This window comes from Phoxinus phoxinus, assembly GCF_949152265.1.
Source record: "Phoxinus phoxinus genome assembly, chromosome: 21".
Classification (NCBI taxonomy): Eukaryota; Metazoa; Chordata; class Actinopteri; order Cypriniformes; family Leuciscidae; genus Phoxinus; species Phoxinus phoxinus.
Window position 1 is genome coordinate 7,147,184 of NC_136896.1, and position 25,216 is coordinate 7,172,399.

The following is a 25,216-nucleotide window of genomic DNA, read 5'->3' on the forward strand; positions in this document are numbered from 1 at the left end:
CCTATCTGCAAATGAATGTGAACTAATGCAAGTAAATTAAACAAAAAGTAACACGATGTTCCCCCCCAAATGTCTTAACTCTAAAAAAAACTTTCGAATTTTGCAACAACAAAACAAGTCGAACTTTTCAAAGTGTTTGTGGTGAAATTTTAAATTAGGCTAAATGAAAAAAACTAAAAACTTTATTAAAATATGAAATAATAATTGTATCATCACTTTTTAATGTAGGCTACCGTGTCTTTTTTTTTTTTTTTTTTAAGTAGGCCTAGGCTACATATTAAAGTTAAGGAGTTCAATAAAATAAATCAAAAAAACTTTAAACTTTAGGCTAATTAATACAGAAAGTTGTGCTTCCCTGCAATATCCTGTATATTGCTGTTGATGGATATGATAATTGTTTTGTAAATAAGCGGCGCTTCAGTTCGCTATTAACAGGTTTGGAAACATGCAGCTCTAGTGAAGAGTGTTCGACTAGCCTATAGAACGCAGCACTCTCCGCGTTCACACACACTCTGACATTACTTTTCCCATGTTGCTCATGATTATTTCAAACATAACTAGAAACATTTTAAATTGATTACAGAGCATTCATAAAGTTTTTCAAGACTGGAAATCAATTTAAAAATGTCTTGATAATCGCAGGTTTTACAAGATCTTGGGAACACTTCACTTTCATAACACAGACTAGGCTATCATACACAGTCAACATTTGAAGTGGATTAAAACCTTTCATCAAAGTTATATGAATTTTGAACAATACCCGTTCTTGTATTAGGACAGTATAGGCTAGCATATAATGTCATATAATGCATGTTGTGTTTTTAATGAAAGTTCAGAAAGTACTATAAACAAATGTGAGCCAATATTGAAACAAACATTGTGTTTAAGTCATTATTTGAATCAAGCAACGTCTGAGTTGAATTATGTCCAGCATGGACAACAATTTAGAAAAAGAAAAGGGGCAAAAAATTCTGGATTTCCCCGTATATTCTTAAAAAGAACACAGGGTCAGAAAAAGAAATAAAGTCTGGACCTTTTTTCTGAATAATGAATTACCACTGAATAGTGCCAACAAAACTGGAGAAAGCAGAATTCAACTTTTTGTTTGATTTTATGTCTCCAAAAATTCCTGTAGCTCGAACAGTAGAGCATTGCGCTTACAATGTCAAGGTCGTGTTCAATATGGAATACATGAACCGACAAAATGCATGTTAATGCAATGTAAGTCATTTAGATATAAGCGTCTGCCTAAATGTGCATAAATATAATTGTGTGAAACAATGAAAAAAATCCAAAGTTTCCTCCAACGGATACTGAATGATGAAACAAAAATCAACATATTTTTTTACATATAGTTATATTTTTCAACATGACTATTGACTATTGCCTTTCACAAATATGACATATGAACTAGACCACATTTCTGTGATTGATGTCACTGCATGCGTGTTCGAGACTGAGAGACTCCCTTAAGACAAATATATCTGTGCAAGTTTAAAGAAGCTTAGGGAATATTTTGCCCAAGAAACATTCGTCCACCCCATGACTGATTTCAAGCAAGTGGCGAGTATAAATCAGTTTCAAAAGCCTTTCACGATACTGTTTTCCTTGCACACTTCGTGCCAGGAATACTTGATGCACTGCTGCCCAACGTCTGCCAGAAAATGTTTGTCATTCTGCCTAACATGCTTAAACGGCAGTTAAAGAGTATTTTAGAAAAATACAGTTTCTAGCCGTCACTCAAGAGTTGAGAGTTCAGAAAGACAGAATGTTGAACTTTCATTAATAAACTTAAACCGTATCTCTTCTTTAACAACGGCAAATCAAATCATCCCGCATTTCAGTGTAAGATTTCAAAGCGTTGTGTTGCCTGTAAATGAAAAGAGAGGAGAAATCCACCTGTTGCTGTTGTAACAAATGAAGGTCTGCGAGGCTGTTAAAAACTGTAATGAGAATCCAAGCTGGATGAGGAAAAACCACAGAGAGCCAAAGATCATTATGGGAAATGTGCTCACCTCCTCAGGGTTCACAGAGCTCATAATGAATGAACGCACTGTGAGAAACTCTCTCCGTGACACTCAGAGTCAAACAATATTTTTCTTGAGAAGAGGATTACTCCGTTTATGATGCATCCGTCAAGCCTGGCCTGATAAAGGAGGGGGGGGGGGGGGGGGTGGGAGCATTTAAACTGGAAAAATGTTCAATTTTCATTTGTAATACTTATAAGCTAATGCAAATGATCTCAGCAATACCCTATAAAAGTGCACAGGACGTCTATTCCGGTGCTTGGGTACTGGGAAGTCTTCGCCCCACACAGGGTGTCCATCACGATAAGAGCGGAAGCTGTAAAATCATGGTGGGAGAGTCCACGGACCCCAGGAGGGCTGGGGCTGCTATTTAATCTATTGACATGTTGGGAACAGCTGTTTCACTCTTTTCTCCCCCCTCCATCCCTCCATCGCCTCTCTGATGTGAAACGCACTGGCTGCATCCAGACCAGATCTTTACGAGGGGAAGAATGCCGCCCTGACTAAATCTCAGCATACAGTGTATGTGGGCATCTAATGGAGGTGGTGAGAGAAGTGGAATCATAGAGGACAACTGGGAAGGAAACAGCGGAGTAGTATCGAGTGTTGCGGCCGGACAGGTGCAGAGGTCGATACTTAGGAGATTATATAGGCTGATATCTTAGCCAAATGTGTCCAGGGCAGCCAGGCATTGTTTCCAGGCCTGTCTGGAGATGCAGTGGGATTCTTCTGTAATGCAACTCAGCCATGGTGAACTAAATACAGCAGACTACCTGCCACACACATTTACAAAAGAAATATGAAACGTATACAATTCAAATTTTATTGGCGTAGGAAAAACATACAACAAAAGTTGTGGATCAGCAAGATTTTTTGTTGTTGTTGATAAAAAAAAAAATGCTGTTCTTTTTAACTTTTTATTCATCAAAGAATCCTGAATAAATTATCATGCTTCGCAAAAACAAAAAACTAAAATAAAAATGAAGCAGCACAACTGTTTTCAACAATGATAAGAAGAAATGTTTCTTGAGCACCAAATCAGCATATTAGAATGATTTCTGAAGGATCGTGTGACACTGAAGCCTGGTGTGGTGGAATAACATACATTTTAAAATATATTATAATAGAAAAGTTATTTAAACTTGCAACAATATTTTACAATATTATTGTTTCACTGTATTTTTGCATTAGACATATTTAAAAAACATTTGAATAGTAATACATGTATATTATAAAAAATACTTTAATTTATAATAAATTATAATATTTTGACATATATATATATATATATATATATATATATATATATACATACACAGGTGAAACTCGAAAAATTAGAATATCATGCAAAAGTTTATTTATTTCAGTAATTCAACTTAAAAGGTGAAACTAATATATTATATAGACTCATTACATACAAAGTGAGATATTTCAAGCCTTTATTTGTTATAATTTGAAAAAAAGCTAATGAAATATTAGAATATTGTGAAAAGGTTTTTATAGTTGTAAGCCATAATCATCAAAATTATAACAAATAAAGGCTTGAAATATCTCACTTTGCATGTAATGAGTCTATATATTAGTTTTACCTTTTAAGTTGAATTACTGAAATAAATGCTTTTAATAAACTAAATAGTTAAATTAAACTATTTAAAAGTTTAATAAATAAACTTTTGCACGATATTCAAATTTTTCAAGTTTCACCTGTATGTATGCATGTATGTATGTACACGGTAAAAAATGATATGATCCATAAGTTATGACAGCATATGTTTTCACATTGTTTTAACTCATAAAAAAAGTTGAAAATGGCTTAACTTATTTTTTATACTGTACAAGATTCGACTCATTTGTAAGTCAGTTTAATGTAATTTAGGCTGAAATGACATCCAAGTTGATTGTACTTAATTAAGGCAGCAACTTTTTTTTACAGTGTATGTATGTGTATATGTATATACACACACACATAATGTAAAAATTCTTCTACTGGCAGCATAGAAGTGAAGTTATATTGCAGTTCAACAATTTCAAATAAAAACTCAAACACAATCTTGATCACAGCACACTTTATTGATAAGAATTTTATTTTATTTGTGTCTTACACAAGTCATTGGTACAGTGAGGTCAGATGTGAGTAAACTGAAGGCGCTGAATAAGCAAACGTAGTATCGACAATGCATGGCTGCATTCAATGATATTCTGCACTGTTACATTCAGTAATGAATCAACAGTAATTCAGTTCTGGGGAGCTCAACGGAGTTGACAGTTTATTTGACTGGTTCTGAAATAATAAAGGATCTTTGATGGAGCTGATACCCGAGAGCTCTCCAAAACGATCAGCCTTTTAACATCTAAACTCAAGACTCAGAGGGACGGAGTTTCATGTAGAATAAAGACTTCTGGGCTAGCAGTGAGACTCAGCGGTTTCTTTACTGAATCATTTATTGCTGAAATGAAATATTAACAGACTTAGGAAGAGAAAACTTTGAAAATGCCATTTAGAAAGTAATTAGATGAGGCCAAACTTGAAAATTACTTGCTAGGTGCATTAAAACAAACCGTTCTCCATTATCCGCATCGAACCAAAATGTCCACAGTAATGGTGATGTTAATTGCAAATTCTAGGCAAAATATATTTGTGGTCTTTAATTTCAGTTAAATCCACTTTGCACATAGACATATCAGCCTACAGAAAGTTACAGTCTATGAGTTTATAGACAACAGGGGGCTGCGTCAAATAAATATCATGTATTTACACACAAATAACGATAATTTGCGTCCAAGTTACCAGAGGGATTTTTAAATTACTCCTGCGCATTTACATATACATCAATGTTATTTTTCCCTGAAGGATACTTTTATAACAATGGAAAGAGGCTATGTTTTCCCACTCCAAAGTACACAACATTTGGTGTCTTTCTAGCTCCAAGATAATTCATTTTGGGGCTGACAGCAATTATCTATCCAGCATGAATATGGCAGAGGATTGTGCTTGCTCTAGAGAGCCAGAGACGCGGTGCTGGGAGCTACAGCGGCCTCGTCCCGTGACGCGCGGCTCTTCTTGCAGGTGAGGGCCAGCAGCAGCAGCATGGGCAGGTGCCAAAGACTGCAGAAAAACAGCTTGCGGGCGTTCTGCCTGTCACCACTGCGATAGAACCTGAAGGCCAGGAAGCTGATGTAAAGGTTAATTGGCAGGGAGACCAAGGGGAACGTCCATGTGGTGACGTCCAGCACGGGGGCCAAGGCTGAGAGGCCGATCAGGCCTACACTGTGGCGCAGGGCCACGCGTTTACAAAGGCCGGGATGGGTGACGGACATCATTCGGTACCCACCCCGCGAGTAGTCCTCTCTCAGGTTCCAGCTCAATGCATTAAAATGAGGAAACTGCCAGGAGAACAGGAAACCTCCCAGTAAGAGTGCTCCTGCAGGGACAGAGAGAGGAAGAGATGGAGTGAATAAACAAACAAGATCACACAGATCATTTAAACCGCATTGGTGGAGGAAGTGCAAGTGTGCAAGCAGGAAATGAGGAAAACTACGACAGTGTTCAAACACTGCGTTCCATCGTCCGAGTTCCTTCACATCCTGCTATGGAGGAAACAAACACCATTCACCTGCATTCAGAAGCTGGCAGAGTGGAAAGGTGACACCACACAAACAGCGGCCCGTGCAGAGGTAGTGGAGCATGACGCTGTGTGATCTTAGAAAACACACTTGTAGCTAAATCCTCTGGGAAACAGTGCAGGGCAGCATGACAGAGACCTCAAACACGTAGGTCATCTTTTAAAGCTTTGTGTGTTTTTGAACGCTCTCAAACCTGGGGATTTTAAGGAAGGACCTGGTCTCAAAAAACTGATAAGTTGGTTTAAGAAAACAGAAATGACACCAGAGACTCAAAAATATAAGATGTGATGGGATTTTTTTTTTTTTTTTTGTCAATGTTAAAATACTTTAATTAATAAAATAAACATGCTGCTATTCTTGCTATAACTGAGTTTTAAAAGGGAAAATATTAACACTTACACAGTAGGGCCCTATTATTTCTGTGATTCAAAAATTTAGATAAAATTGCAAAATCCAGTCATAAAAATGTAATTTATTGTATGACACAGAATGTCACAGAAATGGACCAAATTTGGATGAATAAATCAAAAGTAGGGCAGTACAATTAATCATTATAAAAACTAGAGTCAGATACAAACAGAAAAAATAAAAGGTCTTCACTACAACCTGCAGAAATAAAAGTTTGGTTTGGCCAGAAATATGATACCATTGTACAATATAATGTACTTCACCAAATTAATAATAACAATAATAATACAGTTTATTAAAAAAAATTTTTAGGAATATCACACAAGATCATTGAAGTTGACTTTACTTGATTAGACATTATTTTTGATAATTAGAATTTAAAGTATTAAAACAGAATCAGAATTTGGGGAAAATAAAACGGATTTCATAGGGTCCTAAAACATTTAGGATGGTTGACAAGTTCTCCAGTTGTTTAATGAGGTCAACTAGTCATCAAGATATTTTTTTTTACTTAAACAACTTAAAATTTACCCCTCTGTAACACAACCACTAAATATATTAAAGAAATAGTTTTTCAGAGAGAAAGTTCTTATAAATGAACTGAAATATTAGATAAATAAATCATTGTTGTTTCGATTCACTTCATGCTGCAGCTTCACCCAAGATGGGGTCAGAACAATATTTAGGTTTGTCAATCCTAATATACACAGGCTTGAAAAGGGCACTGAAACGGCACCACTACAAGAGTTCAAAGCTCTCGGGAAAAACATAAATATGCACACAAACACTTCAGTGGTTCGCTCCTGAGAAAACAGATCTCATGGTTGCCACAACAGCACACTTTTAATAGTTTGCAAAACAGCCCAAAGACCCCCTACTGTCTTCCACAAACACTTGATCCAAGCGCGAGACGCCTTTGGAAAAAAAAAAAAACACAGGATGCTGTATGTATATGTAACTACAACACTCATAAGTGGACAGGGACCTCGGGTCTGGGAGAGGAGTCAGTAAAAGTCAGAAGTGCCTTCTGGAACATGAAGATTCACTTCTCTGGAATGGCTACACAACCCTGGAACTGTGGGATAAACCGTGACAGCACAGAAACTATCACAAGGAGGGCTTTTAAGACCGAGGACACATCTCAATGTGAGCCTGAAAGTAAATTCCTGTTGAAACACTAACGTTTAGCTCTGTGGCAAAAGAGAAGATATCACATGATGGGGATGTCGTCCATGCCCACAGTGCCATATATGGTGCTATGAGGAGAACTCCAGCTCTAGAGGTCAAAAAAAGGTCCACGAGAATCAGTGAGAATTGACCCTAAATTAATAGTTCAGCCAAAACTGAGTTTGGTTGTACTGGAAACGGGCATGATTCACATGTGAAAGCAACTCAAACTAGGCCACTTGTTCAGGAAGTAAAGTAACCTGCACATGCATTTTAGCCGATGACGACATCATTAGTTCAACGAAACACATGTAAGGTATGACAGTGGTGATGATGCAGCTTAATAGCGCATAGTGAGTGCAAATTAATGTCTCGCAATCTGCTGTCTCCTCAGAGTCCGTTTGCAAGCAGCAGAAAGCAACCTTCATGTGACGTGCATACAGTAAACCCAAGTGCTGTTCACTCTGCTGTGCATAATAGCACCAAATTAATAAAAAACTATATATTGACCCACGTCCAGTTTTTTTTATAGTGCGCCGTGCATGTTTGTAATTACGCAAGAATAGCGCAAATGCACCAGGGTTCAATTTGAGTGTAAAACCAGAACAACGCTGTGGGGTCCACCGGGAACAATCGCACTTGGACTGCAGCAAACGTGCCCAGTGCGAAAGCCGCCTAAGAGGAAGTATATTTGCTTTATCCAAGTCAGTAACTGTAGTCACTACTGTATGTGTGCAAGAGGACTCTGTACCTGGATCAAGAGAGCCGGTGGCTGCTGTCCAGCCCATTATAGGTGGGATGGCGCCCACCACGGCACCCACCCAGGTGTTGGTGATGCTGAGGCGTTTCAGAGGAGTGTAGCAGCACGTGTACAGGAAGATGTTCAGAGCGCCCAGGAAGCCCGTCAGGGGATTCAGGCCCAGGGTCAACAGGGTCACACCTGGGATCCCACACGCCAGGGCGAACGACACGGCATGCAGAGGGCTGAGAGAAAGAGAGAGATGGGAGACAAATTCAGAACAACCAAAACACAGTTCCTATGTGGGGTTTAAAGAGATCATATTTTTATTTCCCCTGAGGTCCACTTATACTCTTACTGAAGGTTGTGGTGTCAAATACAGTCAGTTTATTTTTCATAACCAAAAAATTGGGAAATATTTAGCCATTGTGTTAGAAAAACAGAAGTCGATCTGGCTCAAATTATGTCTTGCACTTGTAAACATTAAAACGTGTAAACTGTAAAACCAGGAGGCTCTGTTTTAATATTGTCTGATGTCAGTAAGTTTCAATAGAATTTCGGTTTTCATAGTACATTTTATAAATGATGCGATTCCTCATGTAAGACCCTTAAAACCATCTTACAGATCTGAAACAACCACCAAAAGAAAATAAATGATAAATCAAACCAAAAAAAAATTATGATGCATAACAAGACAGAATGAACTGAAAAAGCAGCAGGAATAAAGCGAATGTATAACATTAGTTTCTGAGATAAGCTTTAGTGTGGTTCTGTGAGTCACATCAAAACAAAGGCTTGTGGGTCTCTGCTACAGATTAAACCTCTCCTGGCCACAGACGCTATTCTCTGTGCTCCATTGGACAACCACTTCCTCGGAGGTTTATTAAAAGCAGTCCGTTCCAATCCTGCAGAGGCGTCTGGTTCAAATTCACAGCTAACTGCTCCATAAATTAGAGGAGAATTGAGACAGAGACCAAAGCAGAGAGGAAAAGAGGGCAAATTTTCCGCCCAACAGCAGGAGACTCCATTTTAATGTTATTATCATTGTTATGGCTGTTTTATGTGGTGGAGGGGTTTTAAAGTCTATATGAGTCCCATAAGTTAACGGTTGAGATCAGTTGTTTGAGGGATAAGGCTGACTAACGTTAGGAGCAAAGCCACTGGCATTTCCTACACTACATCAATAAAAGTGCTATTCTAATGCACCATAATAACGTAGATATTTTAAGTTTGTTCATTATTGAATTTATCTAGTGTTACAAAGGTTTTGTTCATCTTATGGGCCATTTAAAACAAGCACATGAGTTATTGAAATAGCCATCAGGCCTTGATAATTCAATGTTTTTGAACATATGGCAGAAACCCAGGCATGGCGTCAACAATAACTCTCAGTAGAAAAAAACAATCAGTCACTTTAGACTAGTACTTGACGTTACACAGAATTGTTTACTTAAGCATAAACTTTGGTTATTTACTCACCCTCATGATGTTCCCAAATGTATATTTTCCTTTATTATGTGTAACAAGCATTTCAGTAGAAAAACGGGCAGTGCTTTGCTCGAAACACACCATTAAAAGGTCCATAAAAGTGTGACTGAATCATTATTGACTGAAACGTGTTATGACAGAGGGGAAAATTTGAAGTGAATAAGTCCATTATGGTCTGTTCATCGAGCAAGCTATTGTACGGCTTCAGAAAACTTGGAATATAGCACATCAGTTTCTTTATTAGTTTTTGTTCATTTTTTTTGCTTCACAGTGCGAATCACTTTCCATTTTCATTTTGTGGAAATAATTTGTGCAAGCATTCAGCATAACTGCTTGTGTCAAAAGAAGAAAAGTCATGCAGGTTTGGAACGTCATGAGTAAATGGTTTTCAGAAATTACATTTTGAGTGAAATATATATATATATATACACACACAATTTCAAAATAAATGCTGTTCTTTTTAACTTTTGATTCATCAAATAATCCTAAAAAATATATATCACAGTTTTCACAAAATATTTAAACAGCATAACTGTTTTTTGTTTTGTTTTTGTTCTTTGGAAATAAGAGAAATCTGCATATTATAATGATTTCTGAAGAATCATGTGACACTAGACTTAAGTAATGATGCTAAAAAAAATCAGCATTGCCATCACAGGAATAAATACATTTTAAAATAGAAAATTAAATGAAATTCTATACATCTAAAAAACTACATATACGCAAAAAGCAGCCTTAAAAGCTGATAAATAATAAAAACAATAAAAGAACATACAAAAACTCCACAACGATCTTGTGAAAAAGGATTCACAGCTGTGAGATTCTGCTTTTCTTTGTCAAATGCACATCTCTGCCTTCAGGCTTACATCATAAGAATGTGACAGTCACACGCACACAAACATCAAAGAGGACAGTGTCATCTCAAGTCTGGGTAATGGCATACTGAGCGGCGTACGAGTGCTTGTGCGGGCGTAAACAGGTTGTGTTAGGACACGTCTAATGCGTGTAATGACACGTTTTGGTGACTCTACTGTTAGCATTCTGTGCATTTGTGTACGGGCCTAGAGTGTCTACAATGGTGTCAGGTGAAGATAAGTAGTTACGAAGCATTCCTCCTGTCACTGACAGTCAGACTGGATCGGTGTTCATTGTTGGAGTGACAGAAATAGAGTAGCATATGATGGCTGTCAAATCACATCCATCTGCTTTGATATAAACGCTGCTCTTTAATCCACCTGCGCAGACCTCCTACAGCGTGGCTGAATTAGTGTCGTGCTCCTGAGAGGTTAAACCCTGCAGTAATTAAGCAGCTCTGGGGGGATGCTTCCAGAAGTTTGAAATAGAGCACCATTTATCAGCTCACCTCTTTATCTTCTGCTCCAAAACCGTTTTAGAAAACGAGCCTGGATTTAGGCTGTGAGGAATGTTGTGTTTGAAAGGGAGTCAATTGCACAGCTATACGTTTTCCGAACCAAGATAATGCTTGACATAACAATGGCCAGCAAACATAAGCTTAAAAAACATAATTTGGAGACGTGGCCTGGCGATTAGTGTCCACACTATTCTACTCGACTACCTAGACTATAAATAAATAATACGATAATAGACAATAAACATTTTCATTTAAAATTCAAATTTGATTTTAATTTTTGACATTTTAGTCATTCCTGGTCTTATTGTGCTTACTGTGGTTTATTGGTGCACATTAATCAATTTATTAAATATTTAAAATGTATAAAAAATTGAATGTTTTTTATATTAATAAATAAATACACTATTTATACAAATCTATTTTGTTTATTTATCTGCTTCCCCTCAGACAAAACTTTTCTTTTTAGCTGTCAGCTGACAAAAAAGTTGTTTGGATTGGATATGATCCAATCCTATCTCGATAGATAGAAATGTCCAATTCCACATTTTTTTCTTCACATTGAACTGCATTTAAGAGCCAGGGGGTGAAAACTTAATCAAGGTAAATTGTACTTAACGTAATTTCTCTTCCGGGGAAACATGCAAGTATATTCTGTTTCTTCCGAAGGGCAGTACAAAATTATTTTGAATATATATATATATATATATATTTAAACGAAATAAGAATACCGGTAATTTGATGATCTTCATCCTGTTCAAAGTTTTCACCCCCTGGCTCTGGGACTATATGTAAAAATAATATATATATATATATGCACTAAAAGGACAGTACTAAAAAAGGATGCATTTAGTATGATCCCTCTTATTTTGTTTAAATATTTAACATTAACATAATTTAACATAACATTCTGCAATGAGTATGTAAACTTTTGAGCATGACTAATGAATGTTTGAAAAAAAACTGCTTGCCTTGACCATCACGATACCATACCATTACTTTCCGCAATCTAAAATAAAAGCACACTAGGGTGTAGAATGAGCCGGAATGGGTTGACATAGTTGATAGCGACATTATGAAACCTCTTATGTATCCTGGAGCTGGGCAGCGTCTTCGTTAGAGAGTGTGAGTTTGAGATGCACGCACACAACACAACGGGATAAGCCGGGGTGTTTGGATTACTTTGACTGCTCGAGTCATTCATTATACCCTCACGTCGACAGATCTGCCCCTTTTGTTGTTGAAAAGTGACCCTCGGGGGAGTGAGAGAGGGCAGGGGTCCTGTTCAGTTAAATTCCACTAACACACCCAATTAGTAAGAAGTAATGGCTGTCAAATGTGTGTTATCACGCAAAAAAAAAAACATGTGTAAAGATTCCTGAGATGGATATAGAATGCTTCCTGATTGTTTAAATTGACTATTTTAATCAGAGCTATAGTGTAGCTGTTCCAGATGTTGCGCTATGGTGCTTTGCATGTTCGTGTCCAACATGCCCTATAGAGTGAATCCTGCAGAGATTACATATTTGTGCAGGTCAAACACTGGAAACGATTTAGCATTTTACCACTTCCGGTTCCATTTTCAACGAGTCAATACATTTTTTAAATAGGCTTTTGGTTAAATGCCTGAAAACATTTTCTGAGGTGAATACAAGCTCAAGATATTTTCCCTTTTTATTCTACAGCATAAAATACATCAGTAATACCATCTTGTGATTTTATAAAGCTTTTACTTGTCTTGATAAAGGTGGTTGCTAACAAGTGGCAAAATGGGACTACAGAGGTATTAAATGTCACCAGAAAGGTAAACTCTTCCACTTACAAGTCCGCTTTCACATCCTCATTCATAATCACGCTCTTAGAAACCAATTCTAACTTAAACTTTTGAGTAAAAATGGTTTTAAATCAAGACTGAAATAGTTGTCGGAAACTTAATGATGGTAATGGAGTCATGTAACCATGGTCGTTTATATAGCCAACATTTAGCTTTTTGACTTCTGCTGCTTGTACTTAGGCTTCAAAATGCATTAAATATGTTCAATTCTAAATATTATCATGATGAATCTTTGTTAAGTCACAGAGCTTATTTTCTGCAATAATCCAAAAGCCAATGAAAACAATCTTATTGTTTATTTGTTGAAGGAACCAGGGTGATGCTAATCTCCGGATTGGCCTACAAAATGTAATCACTATATTCCTTGTGTTTTAGCCTAATAATATCATGACGCTCACAACGATCTGAAGAAAACCCCCCCACAAAACTTCTCTAAAACAGTTTAGCATGCTAGTCTAACAGCATTAAGTTGCTGCAACTGTAAATGCCTCCATTTTAAAGCACCCAAAGCTAAAACCAAAATAAATTGGGTAACCTCACTACTAATCGTCTAGTCTGTTGGTGGATGGATGACCATACTGGACCGTCCTTTGTCAGCAGAGGAGTGAGACGGGAAGAACAGAGAGAGGCACACCTACACACACTTGGATCGGGTTACACAGGACAGGTGCGCGAGCGGCTGGCCAGCGCTACAGATATTAGACAATGGTGTTTCTGATATGGCAGGCTCAGCTATACACAAACACTGGGCTATGAGAACAATGTAGAGAGTAAATGATGTACATAATGAGAGTAAGGAAGCCATTTTATTCTGCAGTGGCTCTTTACACATATCAAGAATGTGTTTCAAAATCGAGTGAGCTGCCTACCTTAACAACATTTCTGGACAACTCAAGCATGTTTGAATCTACACACAATGCCCAAAAATGCAGTCTAGGAAGGACGTTCACTCATTGTTAAAACTGCCCAAGAGTGAGATGCAGGTTTTGAAGGGTCTTACCTGATTTGTCCTCTGACCAGAGGTCTGTTTTTGGTACGATTCATGTTTGAGTCAAAGGGCACCTCGAAGTACTGTTGAAAAAAAAAAATAATAATAATTAACACAAGGTACATTAACAGCACAAAAAGTCTCTTTAACTTTATGTAAGTGTGCATATCCCTCTCTTTTCCAATCCAGATGTTTCCAGTCTAAATATAACATTGTCATTCTAACATACCTTAGACAGAAGAAACAATATTTTATGTAAAAAAAGTTTACAATAATATTTTTGTGAAATTTACTGTGGCATTACGACAACACACACTTGATTATTTCTAATACAAAAGACAGAGAGATAAACGGTGTAAAAAAAAAAATTGTGACCCAGATATCAAATATTACATAGTGATAGTCCTTTGGCCGAGAAAAACTCCAGTATGAAAACTTCGGTATGATTTTTTTTTAAATGTTTTTGAAAGAACTTTCTTATGCTCACAAATGCTGCATTTATGTGATTAAAACCACAGTAAAACTGTAATATTGTGAAATATTATTACAATTTAAAATAACTGTTTTCAGCTTTAATTTATTTCAAAGGTGACTTTTCAGCATCATTACTCCAGTCTTCAGTCACATGAGCCTTCAGAAATAATACTAATATGCTGATTTGATGCTCAAGAAACATTTCTTATGATCATCATCAATGCTGTGCTACTTTTTTTGGGATAAATCTTTGATGAAATGAAAGTTCAAAAGAACGGTATTTATCAAAAAAAAAAAAAAGTATAATATATATATATATATATATATATATATATATATAGGTATATATGTGTGTGTGTAAAAAGTCTTTAGTTTTTGACCAATTTAAGTATTAAAATCTAAAATTTAACAAATTATATCTTACTGACCCCTAACTTTGGAAATGGAATAGGCTGTATAAAATTGGTTATTGAAGTATTGAAAAATTCACGCTGCTGTAACAAGAGCACAGCTAATAATTGGTTGCACTTTTCTCTTTGCCTGCATACAAAAAACCTCAAACACTTTGTGAAGGATTTTCTCTGAAACATCTGCTCAAGATATCCAACAAATGCATGAAATTCAAACCCTTAAATGGATCGATATGAATGCATGTGTCTGAGACAGAACGACAGAGGTTGCTTAGGTGCAACGGGGACGATTAAGGTAAAAAAAAAAGAAAGTTGTGTTTTTGTGTTTTATGGCTCCTGCTGGGGAGTCTGCACAAAATTCACTTCAGGGAATCTACAATGTGAGACTAAAACACAAACACATGGGGCGTTTAAACCCAGGAACCGGTTATTCAGTCTGTGAGAGACAGCACATGCACCTAATGAAGAAAACAGATAGCTCACTTTTCAACTGAAGAATTTCAGGATCCATTTCTCCTAAAATATGGCCCCCATAAAATAACTAATAAACAGATAATCCATTTCTCTTTTCCTCTCTTAATTTACTGTCCATTTGACATCGTAAAAGAGTCCACGCTTAAAAATGTTCTTGTGGTAGGTAATACATTTCACACAGAATACATTTATATTTTGTTAGATACCTCAGAGAACGGGACCATACCACTGCGGAGGACAACGGGGGGAAATACATAATTATCTGTGACGGTGCGTGTCTGTTTGGCCTTTCTAAGCGTCCCCTCGAGTTTAAAGAGGAACCCTGCTAGTGCTATTTGCAACAAATAATAACATCCATCAATTACATGAGACTTCCCATCATGCATTTTTACATAAGGATAAGGACAAAAAAAAAAAAAAAGAACTTCATATTTAGACTAATGTAGGACAAACGGACAGGTCAATAAAACATCTCAAGGAGGTAAAAAAAAAACGGACTCCGTGACAAACGTGTCTAAAAGCCGTCACAAAAGATTGATGCTTTTTCATTTTGTTTCAGCTATTTTTGGCAGCGTTTTCAAACTCGGACCAATGTCATCCAAAGTGATAAAGTAGCCTGATACAGTGCAGAGGAAGTTGAAGCCCAAAGTGTGTTGTATAAAGTTGAGTGGAGGGTCTGCTGAGTCTCAAATTTATTCGCTCGGCCGTTAGTGTTATTGCACTCGAGATCCCGGACGGGGCAGGGCACAGATGTGGCCGTAGCTGAGGTCCCTGCAGTTTTAGGGCCGAGGTGTTAATTCTATTTCCTGGGTCAGGAAGTGCGTCAGATGGTCGCCACAGAGAGAACTGGAGCGAATTTCTAGTGCTGGAACGGTCTCTGAAGTATTAGCCGGATGCTAACACGATTGTTGCGGAGTGTATCTTGGCTACAACGGCACATTTTAGACCTGTGAGATTTCAAAAGTCTTGTTAACCTGCAAAAGGACAAAGATTACATTTAAAGACTCCCAATAGTCAGTATAAATGCAGTGTGGGACTGAACACTAGCTTTGGAGCAATCACAAGTAAGCAAACTGACAAAATGTATTCTGCAATACTGAAAAAGCAACCAGGGTTTTGAGTGTTCAAGATGTTTTCGGTGCCTGTCAGAAACACTTAGTTCTCAGGCATTGTCTTATTCCAGTCTATCTTTATACATTTTTCCCCTCTCAGACTGGTACATCATCTGGTTCACATCAACACCCCTTCAGTACGCTTATTGCTAGTGAAGATCATGCTTTTTAAAAAAGAAAAGTGAGTACAAGTGTTAATGAATATGAAGTGCATGAGATTACGGGCTGTCAAATCTACATAACTTGTATAATAAGATTATTTTATTGTTTCTTCTGTGGATCTGTGCATATCAGAATGTAACCATAACTTAAACAATGACTAAGGATCCATATTTTTGTGTTATTAAAGAGATAAAAGACACTGCAAGAGTAGATCTGATTTCAGTTTCAGAAGCACACTAAATATACACACTGTTCAAAACTTTGGGGTCGATAAGATGTTTTTATGCTCACCAAGGCTGCATTTATTTGATCAAGAAATACAGAAAATAAACAGTGTGATAATAGTGTGATATATTATTACAATGTAAAATGAAATAACTAAACTAAAATGTAAAATAACTGTTCTCTAATTTCAGCATCATTACTCCAGTCTTAAGCGTCACATTATCCGTCAGAAATCATAGTAATATTTTGCTTTGGTGCACAAGAAACATTTCATATCCAAGTTGAAAACCATGTTTTTTTCAGGACTCTTATGAATAGAAAGCTCAAAAGAACAGCATTTCTTTCAAATACATCATTTTAAATAACTTTACTGTCACCTTTGATCGATTTAATGTGCAATTTTTTCTACGGTCCTCAAACTTTTGAGGGGTAGTGCACATTTGGGTTGCATATAAAAAAAATGAATGCAAATTAGAGCAGATAGACTGCCAGGGAGAGCACCAATCAATGAAGAAGTGGACATAAGAGGAGGAGGGCAGAGAACTAATGTCAAAGTACAGGCAATTTTTTTCTGACTATGTGATCCAGAGGCCTGATCATGGCAGTGGCTGCCAAATTCTGCTTCTAAAATCTGAAAATGGCAAATATCAATTTAGCGAAGTACAGAAATATTTCTACAGTTGACATCACAGAAACCCTCTCACATATTGATTCAAAATATAAGTAAATTTTTTGCTGACTGCATAAAGGTACGTTCCAACTTTTCACTAGGGATATATAGGCCAAATAATTTGTCTTTTCTGCAAAGCGATTTGTTACAGCAAGACTCCAGTGTACTCCGTGCGTGTATAAAGGAACCGTTGCATTTAATCCTCATTCCGTTATCCTTATCGACACCACAGAGTCTCAGTTTATTTATAAAATTGCTACATCAGCACAAGAGCGATACTGCAGGGTTCACTGTACTTGCAGTGACAGGGCTCTGGGTTCACTCACAGTGAAAAGCACTGTGACTGCAGCAGCGTGGCAGGACAAAGTGACACGCACAGCAAACAAACGCTGCCTGGACTATGAGACCGTACTAACTAATGCTGATGAGAAACTTACTGTAACAGTGACAAGTGTTTACTGGAGGGAAGTGCATCCGAGGGCAAACACACTTACATAAGCATGCAAACAAACACAAAATTCAGCCTAAATATTCTCACGGAGAGAAACACACGTGTATGGAGCCCGAGTATATACACACTTACAACGCAGCTGCTGTATATGAGAAAGATGTCGGCGTTGATCAGTAGAAATTGGTCAAAGTAAACACCACCTGCTCAAACACCTACTCAGCAACCTCAACTTTTTTCCTCCACCTTTGCAAACAAAAAGTACAATCCCAATTCTCAATCAGCGCTGTGTACATTGTGAGTACATGCATTCAAAGATAATTCCTCATGCTGTCAAAGTCCAGGTGCAGAACCAGAGTTCAGGAGTTGACGAGGTAATACTCTATCGATTTAACAAAATTACCTGACAAATTTCTAAAGAACAGCAGCAGAAAACTTCAGCTGCAAATCATCTCAAGTCCTTTTGAAAGAGAAATTCCTCTTTAGTTACAGCGACCGTTGAATCATTGTGGTTCAAGTTCAACTTGAGCTACGTGAGTTTTGCCAGGACCCTGCAGAAACTGTTCGCCAGACCACTATGCTCAGCCGTGTATTAATTATACAGAGTGCCTGCAATATGATTATGTTTTAAAAGGTGCATGACTGGATCACAGTCAGCTAAATTACAATTACGAACTGCATTTCCTATTTTTTGGAGAACAAAACCAACAGAAAGAACCTCTGAATTCGTCATTTATGATTTAAAATATAAGTCAACTGCATGGACTGAATCTTACCCATCTCAATATGAGTACAAAGCTAATGGAAACAAATTTTAAAAATATTAAATTGTGTTTATATCCAAATCAGGACAAGGTCAACCATTACGGTAACATTCACAGTAAAAATCGAGTAACAGCGGGTTTTTGCGTAGTTGAGTTACGATATTCATTTTTGACATATTGCAGGAAGATAATTATTTTGTTTTGCAATGACTAAGAAATGGCCAAAAATAATACAAATTCTGGATTTTGTGTAATAAATAAAATACTAGTGTTACATGAAAAACAGATTTTCATTTTGAGATCTGCGAAAAATTACATTTAACAGTGTTATTAAAGTGTACTTTTTTAAGAGGGCTAGATGATGTTAAAGGCAATATAAACGTTAAAAAAAGTGGAAATTAGCATGTACATTTTAATATCCAATAACAACTGTTACCAACAATAAAAATAAACTAACATTGGCAGGTATGGTGCTGGTATATTGTGCATACTCGTTCTGGGATAGCATGCACAAAAGACAATAAACATTCAGTAAATACAACCAATTTTAATTTTAAAATCACAAAGTTTGAACAGAAAAGTAACAAACAGTAACAAAGTTGACAATCATCTACATTCAGATATCTAGCAATGCAACTTGAGTCCATTGAGTCTAGGCTCATCCTGAGCCCTATTTAATATCCCTACTCCCTGCTATCTCCACACAAGAGCAAGGATGCAGGTCCTTCTTTCCCAGCCTGGTATCCGAGCTGTGATCATTTGGCCTCTCCAGCTTGGAGCACTGCAAGGAACCTGGCAGTAAGTCAGCTGGCACAGCGACAGGCTTGATTAATGGCCCGTGCAAAGCAGAGTTGAGTGCTAAACTGTCCACATGCTAATCAGCCAATTATGAATGTTCTGCTCTACACTAGCGCTGCCTCAGTGCAAATCAATGTATTTAGTTATTTTGCCAGTGGGCAAAATAGGATAGAAAGGCTGGGAATGCTTAGGGATGCTGTCCTGAAGAAAGGATAAAGTAGCATACGGAAATCTATGCATCATTAGTTTAATCAGACAAAGACTTGCGTTTTGGTCATGTTAGCCACTCACACCCAGGAAAAGGCGCTATGATCTGCACTGTAGACCTCCTTTTTCCAAAGCATCTTGTTTGGTTCCAGCACTACCATTCGCAGATGTTTTTGCAACGTTTCTCCCAATTATTACGACAACATTAAAAGGTATTTCATGGTGATGACATAAGATGGATGAGTGCTGTCGAGGTCAGTTGAGAGTTGGAGACGGAGGCTAAGCCAGTGGTTCTAGAAGCCGAGAACCTCCTGTGGGAATGACAAGCTAGTTCATCATCTTTAGCCCAGTGTCAGTTCACACAACCCAGACCATCACTAAGATGAGCCCAAAGTTCGCCGTCATGATCCCACACCACAGCACCTCCCACTGCGATGGGGCTTCAAGTTAAAGAGAAAGAGCCCAAATGGCTGATGATACTGGTTGCGGTGAAATAAGACAACTGTGATGGATTGAAATTTAAACAACTTCATTATTGGTCATGTATTTTGTGCTACAACAAAAACAACAAGGCCTCCCTGAAAAAAATGAGGCAATTATAAGTTAATCAAGTCATTTAAAACCAAGCCAAAACAAGCCTTTCTTCAAAAGATCTGGCACGTAAGGAACAATCAAAATAATAACTGGCCTAAAAATTTTAGGCAGCCTTTTTAAATTTGGTGATTTGAGCTATTTTTGAGAGTTACGCCAAGTTCCTTGATCATGATGTTAAATGAAGAAACTTCCCTAAAGTAACAGCCTTGCATAGGCATGTTTATGAACAGAGCTTTCTACTAAGAACCCTCATTTATCATGACCCCGATAATCAAAGCTTAATTTAACTCTCTGGCAAACTAAACAAAGACACATTTGAGTCATACAATTATTTTAGCTGAAGACGCAAACATACTCAATGCGCCAAAAGGCCACGTTTCGCTTTGATAGGACCGGCTAGCCATACGTGTGATTTACCTGTGATATATTGGTTAAGATTAAATGTTGACATTCCCAGATTACCATTAAGACCATGAACTGTTTGTGCAACTGAGTCGTTTAATATCAGCATCTGTGAGGTTGTCAAGCAAGCATGTGTTTATACAAGAACGCATGAGTGTGTGTTTAGATTACATCTGATGCTTCCAGCTGTGTGTGACAGCAGAAGGCACATGAGAAAAGCGGATTTTGCAAATGCACGCTTACTTAGTGTTTACATACAGCCCTACAGTTTATGTCTTTATAGAGGTTGAACTCCATTTCCCACCGCCCCAATTCCATTGTGTTGAATTTGTCGCCATCAACAACCTGTGGCGAAAATGCACTTTTCCTCTAAACATTCTTGCCAACAGACGTCTAAGTTTACTCCTCAAGAGGCTGGCTCACTTCAGATGGACACGGTTTGCTTGAACTTTTAACATTCCACCACAACATAAGTTAACAAAGATGTGACATAAGACTAAACATTCTTCATCAAGCCATCTCAGCAATGGGCATCTGAAAGAATTGTGTTTCTTATCAAAATGTTCATGTCAGCACCCTCTCCCATCTACATGATCCGTGAGGCAGGGATGTTAGATTTTGAGCAGAAGAGATTTTGTGCGAGACAAATATTCAAGCATAACACGCAAAGCATACACACATTCCTTGTGCTATTTCACCTATAGAAACTCTTTTCAATGTCTAATCTGACAGTTTTATTCTCTTTTCTTTATCAGCAGTTTGCGGTAAGTGCTTAGACATGTCTGGACATGGGTCATAAGATCTGTTTTCTCTACTGCAACTGCATCTATCTTTCTGTAAAACCACAGGCTGCCGTTAACACCAAGACCCCAAAACAGTGTTTGCATTCCATAATTAGGACTCCTTTTCACATCCCAACACTTCTGTCTGTCTGCACAACTTAGAAAGGACATCAAGAAGGGAAGATGAAGGAATGAGTTGATTGCAGGCAAGAAAAGCTATTAGAGTTGATTTAGATTTTTAAACTTCTAAAATAATCCCTGGTGAACATATCTAATGTGGAATGCACTGATATAAAAATTCTGGTCAAAACCGATCATATCTTGTCTAAAAAATAACTATAAATAACTGTAAAATTACACTATAAAATTTCATAAAAAAAAATAAAAAAACTTAATCATTTTAAATGCTAAACGTGAGTTTAGGTTCAATTAAAAAGTACAATTAGTTAAATTATTAAATAAATAAATACATAATTATTAAAATAAATAAATAGAAGATGCACCAATATCAACATAATGAGTAATACATTACAATTATATAAATATGTATAATATAAAAAATAAAAACAAATAAATAAAACTTTGATTTATCAATATATCTGACCAATACATTGTGAATCACTAGTATCCAAGATACCCAGCTCACTGAATCTACTAGTTACACTATAATTTGCTGTGATTGGATGACAGCTGAGCTGCTCAAGACGGCCATTCCAATCTGATTTAATACATGTAGACACTGCAAGCAGACAAGAACATGTTGAAGACCAAATAATGAGAGAAGAACATATGTATTCTGTCAAAACTGGTCAGTACCAAGTAAATATCCAAGAAACTGGAGGTCTAGACATGGAGGATTGTCTGAAGGGCTCTAGCTCCGACAAACTTGGATTTGATCACCATCCTCTCCAGCATTAAAGTTGGTAATTACAAAGCAGACACTAATTGTGGTTTTTCAAACCCATATGACAGGGTGCCGAGCAGCAGCATCCATAGAAACCAACCCTGTTATTAGCCCGAAGGCTTCTGACAGATGGGGCATGGATTGAGTTAAAGATGCAAGTCTTGTTTTAATGGGGCCTCAGATTAACCTCTGTACATATAAAAAGAGAAGAAAAAAAGAAAAAGGCCGCTCATCTATTCGGACCCATTCTGAAACCATCAAGGCACCATTGGAGAAGCATTTGAATTATTCATGCCTGAAGAACGGTGCCTTCTATACTAACAGATGGAAGCAGGATGGTTTTGAAGAGCTTGACTACGTGCAAAGTTCCTGTCAACCTCTGTCTGCTCTCGCTTCATGCCTTCGGCCCTCGAGACCCTTTCCGCTCTTCTTCATCCCCTAGTCAAGCTTGTCGAAAGTAATGTCTGGCTGTTAGCTCTGCTGTCAAGTCCTCCGAGTAAGTCGTCAACCATCTGTCGCCATTAAAAGAAGCAAAATGGTTCCTGTCAGAGAGAAAACAGATTAGCAGGAATGACAGAATGACGCTTCGCTATGGAACGATGGAGGGAAACGGGACCCGCCATAGGACAGTGGACAGTAAGAATCAAAGAAGGATGTGAAATATGGTCAATATGGTGTATGAAAGAAATCAGCTGCCAGGATGCTTGGTGGCATTGCGTATCTCCCACACGTTCTGAGGTTAGCCACCTTTGGGCTTATTTTGGGACTCAATTAATAGGCTTGGTGGTTAAGGGACTGGAATTTATGCTCCATAAACCTCAGCCACACACAGGATATGGTTAATCTGCAAATCATAAGTAGAACTAGGGCTGGGTGTCGTTCAAAAAAAAAATTGATATCCATACCGATACCTTGACTTCGATACTGGTTCCTGAACGATACTTTTTTCCATACCAATTTTATGAAATCCGTTTTGACCAGATTACATTACATATTACCTAAACAAAACTTAAGTTTTATTTTTCAGTTTGTTGACTTTCTTTTTTACAGACTCAATGACTCATATAGGCCACTGGGGGGCAGAATATATGCCTCGCGCTCAAGTGCACACATAAAGCTTGCCGCAAAGCACTGACAAAATAGCCTAATGTTTATGAATGTGTCGGGAAAAAATACATTGACACTCCGGTCAATGACGGAGCAACTTTCTGCTCTTAAGTTTATTCCGTGCACGGTCAAGTGATTTTGTCGTAAAATGATGGTCTTGGCAGCAATTATCTTGTTGTAAATATTGCATCGTACGCTGTTGGCATCAAGCCTGGTGAAATGGAGCCACACTTTTTGATATTTTCCACATCTTTTACATCTATGGGGGTTGGGAAGCTTACACACTACAGCCTCACATGTAAGCCACATCTCTGGGCGTAACCTAGTGTTTTTCCTTGATGCCTCGCCACAGCCAATCATGCTGCATGCTTATTAGCTCACTGACGCTGACGAGATTAATCCCTCAGGTATCGAATTGGTACTGAACGACACAAGATTTTTTGATACTCTATGTTATTGAGGCAATTTGGTCGGTGCCTAATATCGAACTCGATACCCAGCCCTAAGCAGAACAGGCATCATAATCTCAAGGTGTTGCAGAAGATGCCCAAGAGGCTTCATACTCAATGGTTAGCCAATTGATCCAAACTACAAACTTGGACTTTGATTCCAGCCTTATAGTCCTTGCATTTCCTGTAATTGATGAAATGATCTAATATTCATCAAACAGGCTTTTTTTTTTTTTTTTAGTACACCACTGTCATGAAATCAATGAGCATCGTGTTGAAGAGCCAGTGGGTAGCATTCACCGATGTGAGGAAAAGCACAGTATGGCCGATCCCCCCCGATGGATCGAGAAACCCAAAAATGCTTTCATCACCTGCCTGTAATGAGAGCAGCATCCTGAAACCAACGACAGCTGGCTGTTTTGTGCTTTTGTGTTTTCTGGATTAAGTGAAACAACAGATAAAAGACAGAAAACCCTTCAAATAGAGCAAATAAAAAGAAATGGCTTGGCACTCTAAAGCCTCTGGGTTTTGGAATAAAGAAAGTGGTTTAAGGATTTTAAGGAATTAAACTCAAAGAAAGAGTTGCCAAATTAATTTTTAGATCTAAAACATGGAAAAGGAAAATATGGTATAAGTGTTCTTAAGTGTCATTTATGAATAAAAGGCAGAAAGATGATAGATCCAAGAATACTGCCTTTACTTTAAATGAAAGACACGAGAAGCCAAAAATGCAACAGCCAATGCATCACACTAAAGATAGTCTCGCGTAGCCAGACCTCCAGACGGACGGCAGAAGGTCTGGACTCAGCTTTTCTTGGCAAAGGATCGCCCAATAGGATGTTTGACTGACATGTAACGCAACCAATCACAGTTCGTTTTGTACCGCGTCATGTTTAGGGGCGTGACAACATAATGTCGATGTCCATAAAATAACAGACCAGCGTGCATCTAATAAATGATAAATTCAAGGACGTTGTGCAAGTTTACTGCTACGACGCTATAACAATTAGAAAATTAGGAAGAGATGGGTAATTGCAGAAAGATTTATTGAAGAATTGTAACACTCAATATGGCAGCTGTAGGAATAAAATTCCCCTTTTCGTTAAAACCATCTTTTTGATAGTAACATCTATTGCACATACTACGCATTAGATGAACCAGCCTGAAAATATATACAATATATAGTATGACTGACAATAGGACATTGTAAATATTGAAACATAAAATTCTGGAGTCTAATAAGATGGTCAAGAAGGAATGTTGAGTGGTAAATACCTAGCTATCAGTGTGTACATTGAATGGGACAATGTTTCTAATAAAAGCTTTTTTTTCCCCTTGGCTAATAATAGTTCAGATTGGCATGTGAGAAACAGACATTGACTCAGAGCTTGTCTGGAGTCACAAAGTATCACCACAAAGACAGGCCAGCAGGTGAGTCATGCACTAAAAACACAGTCTACCAATGGCCTCTTCCGCTTAAAAATCACTACCACACCTTTTAAGCCACATACACAGACCGTAATCAACAATTATACCACTCAAGTCAGCCAAAAGAGACACAGTTTCATGACAAAACATTGCATGTCAACA

General features: G+C 37.6%; 1 protein-coding gene across 2 annotated transcripts in view; it reads right to left on the reverse strand.

Annotated features, from left to right (window-relative positions):
• Positions 1–4,085: 4,085 nt before the first annotated feature.
• The window catches only part of cox10 (cytochrome c oxidase assembly factor heme A:farnesyltransferase COX10), a 39,727-nt gene continuing 18,596 nt past the window's right edge, over positions 4,086–25,216 (reverse strand). For both annotated transcript variants that reach the window (XM_079594925.1, XM_079594926.1), the window contains exons 5-7: positions 13,657–13,727; positions 7,978–8,210; positions 4,086–5,449 (exon numbers count right to left, since the gene is read on the reverse strand). In XM_079594925.1, the coding sequence (XP_079451051.1) occupies positions 5,025–5,449; positions 7,978–8,210; positions 13,657–13,727 (729 nt within the window). In that variant the 3' untranslated portion in view covers positions 4,086–5,024. The remainder of the gene's footprint in view (positions 5,450–7,977; positions 8,211–13,656; positions 13,728–25,216) is intronic.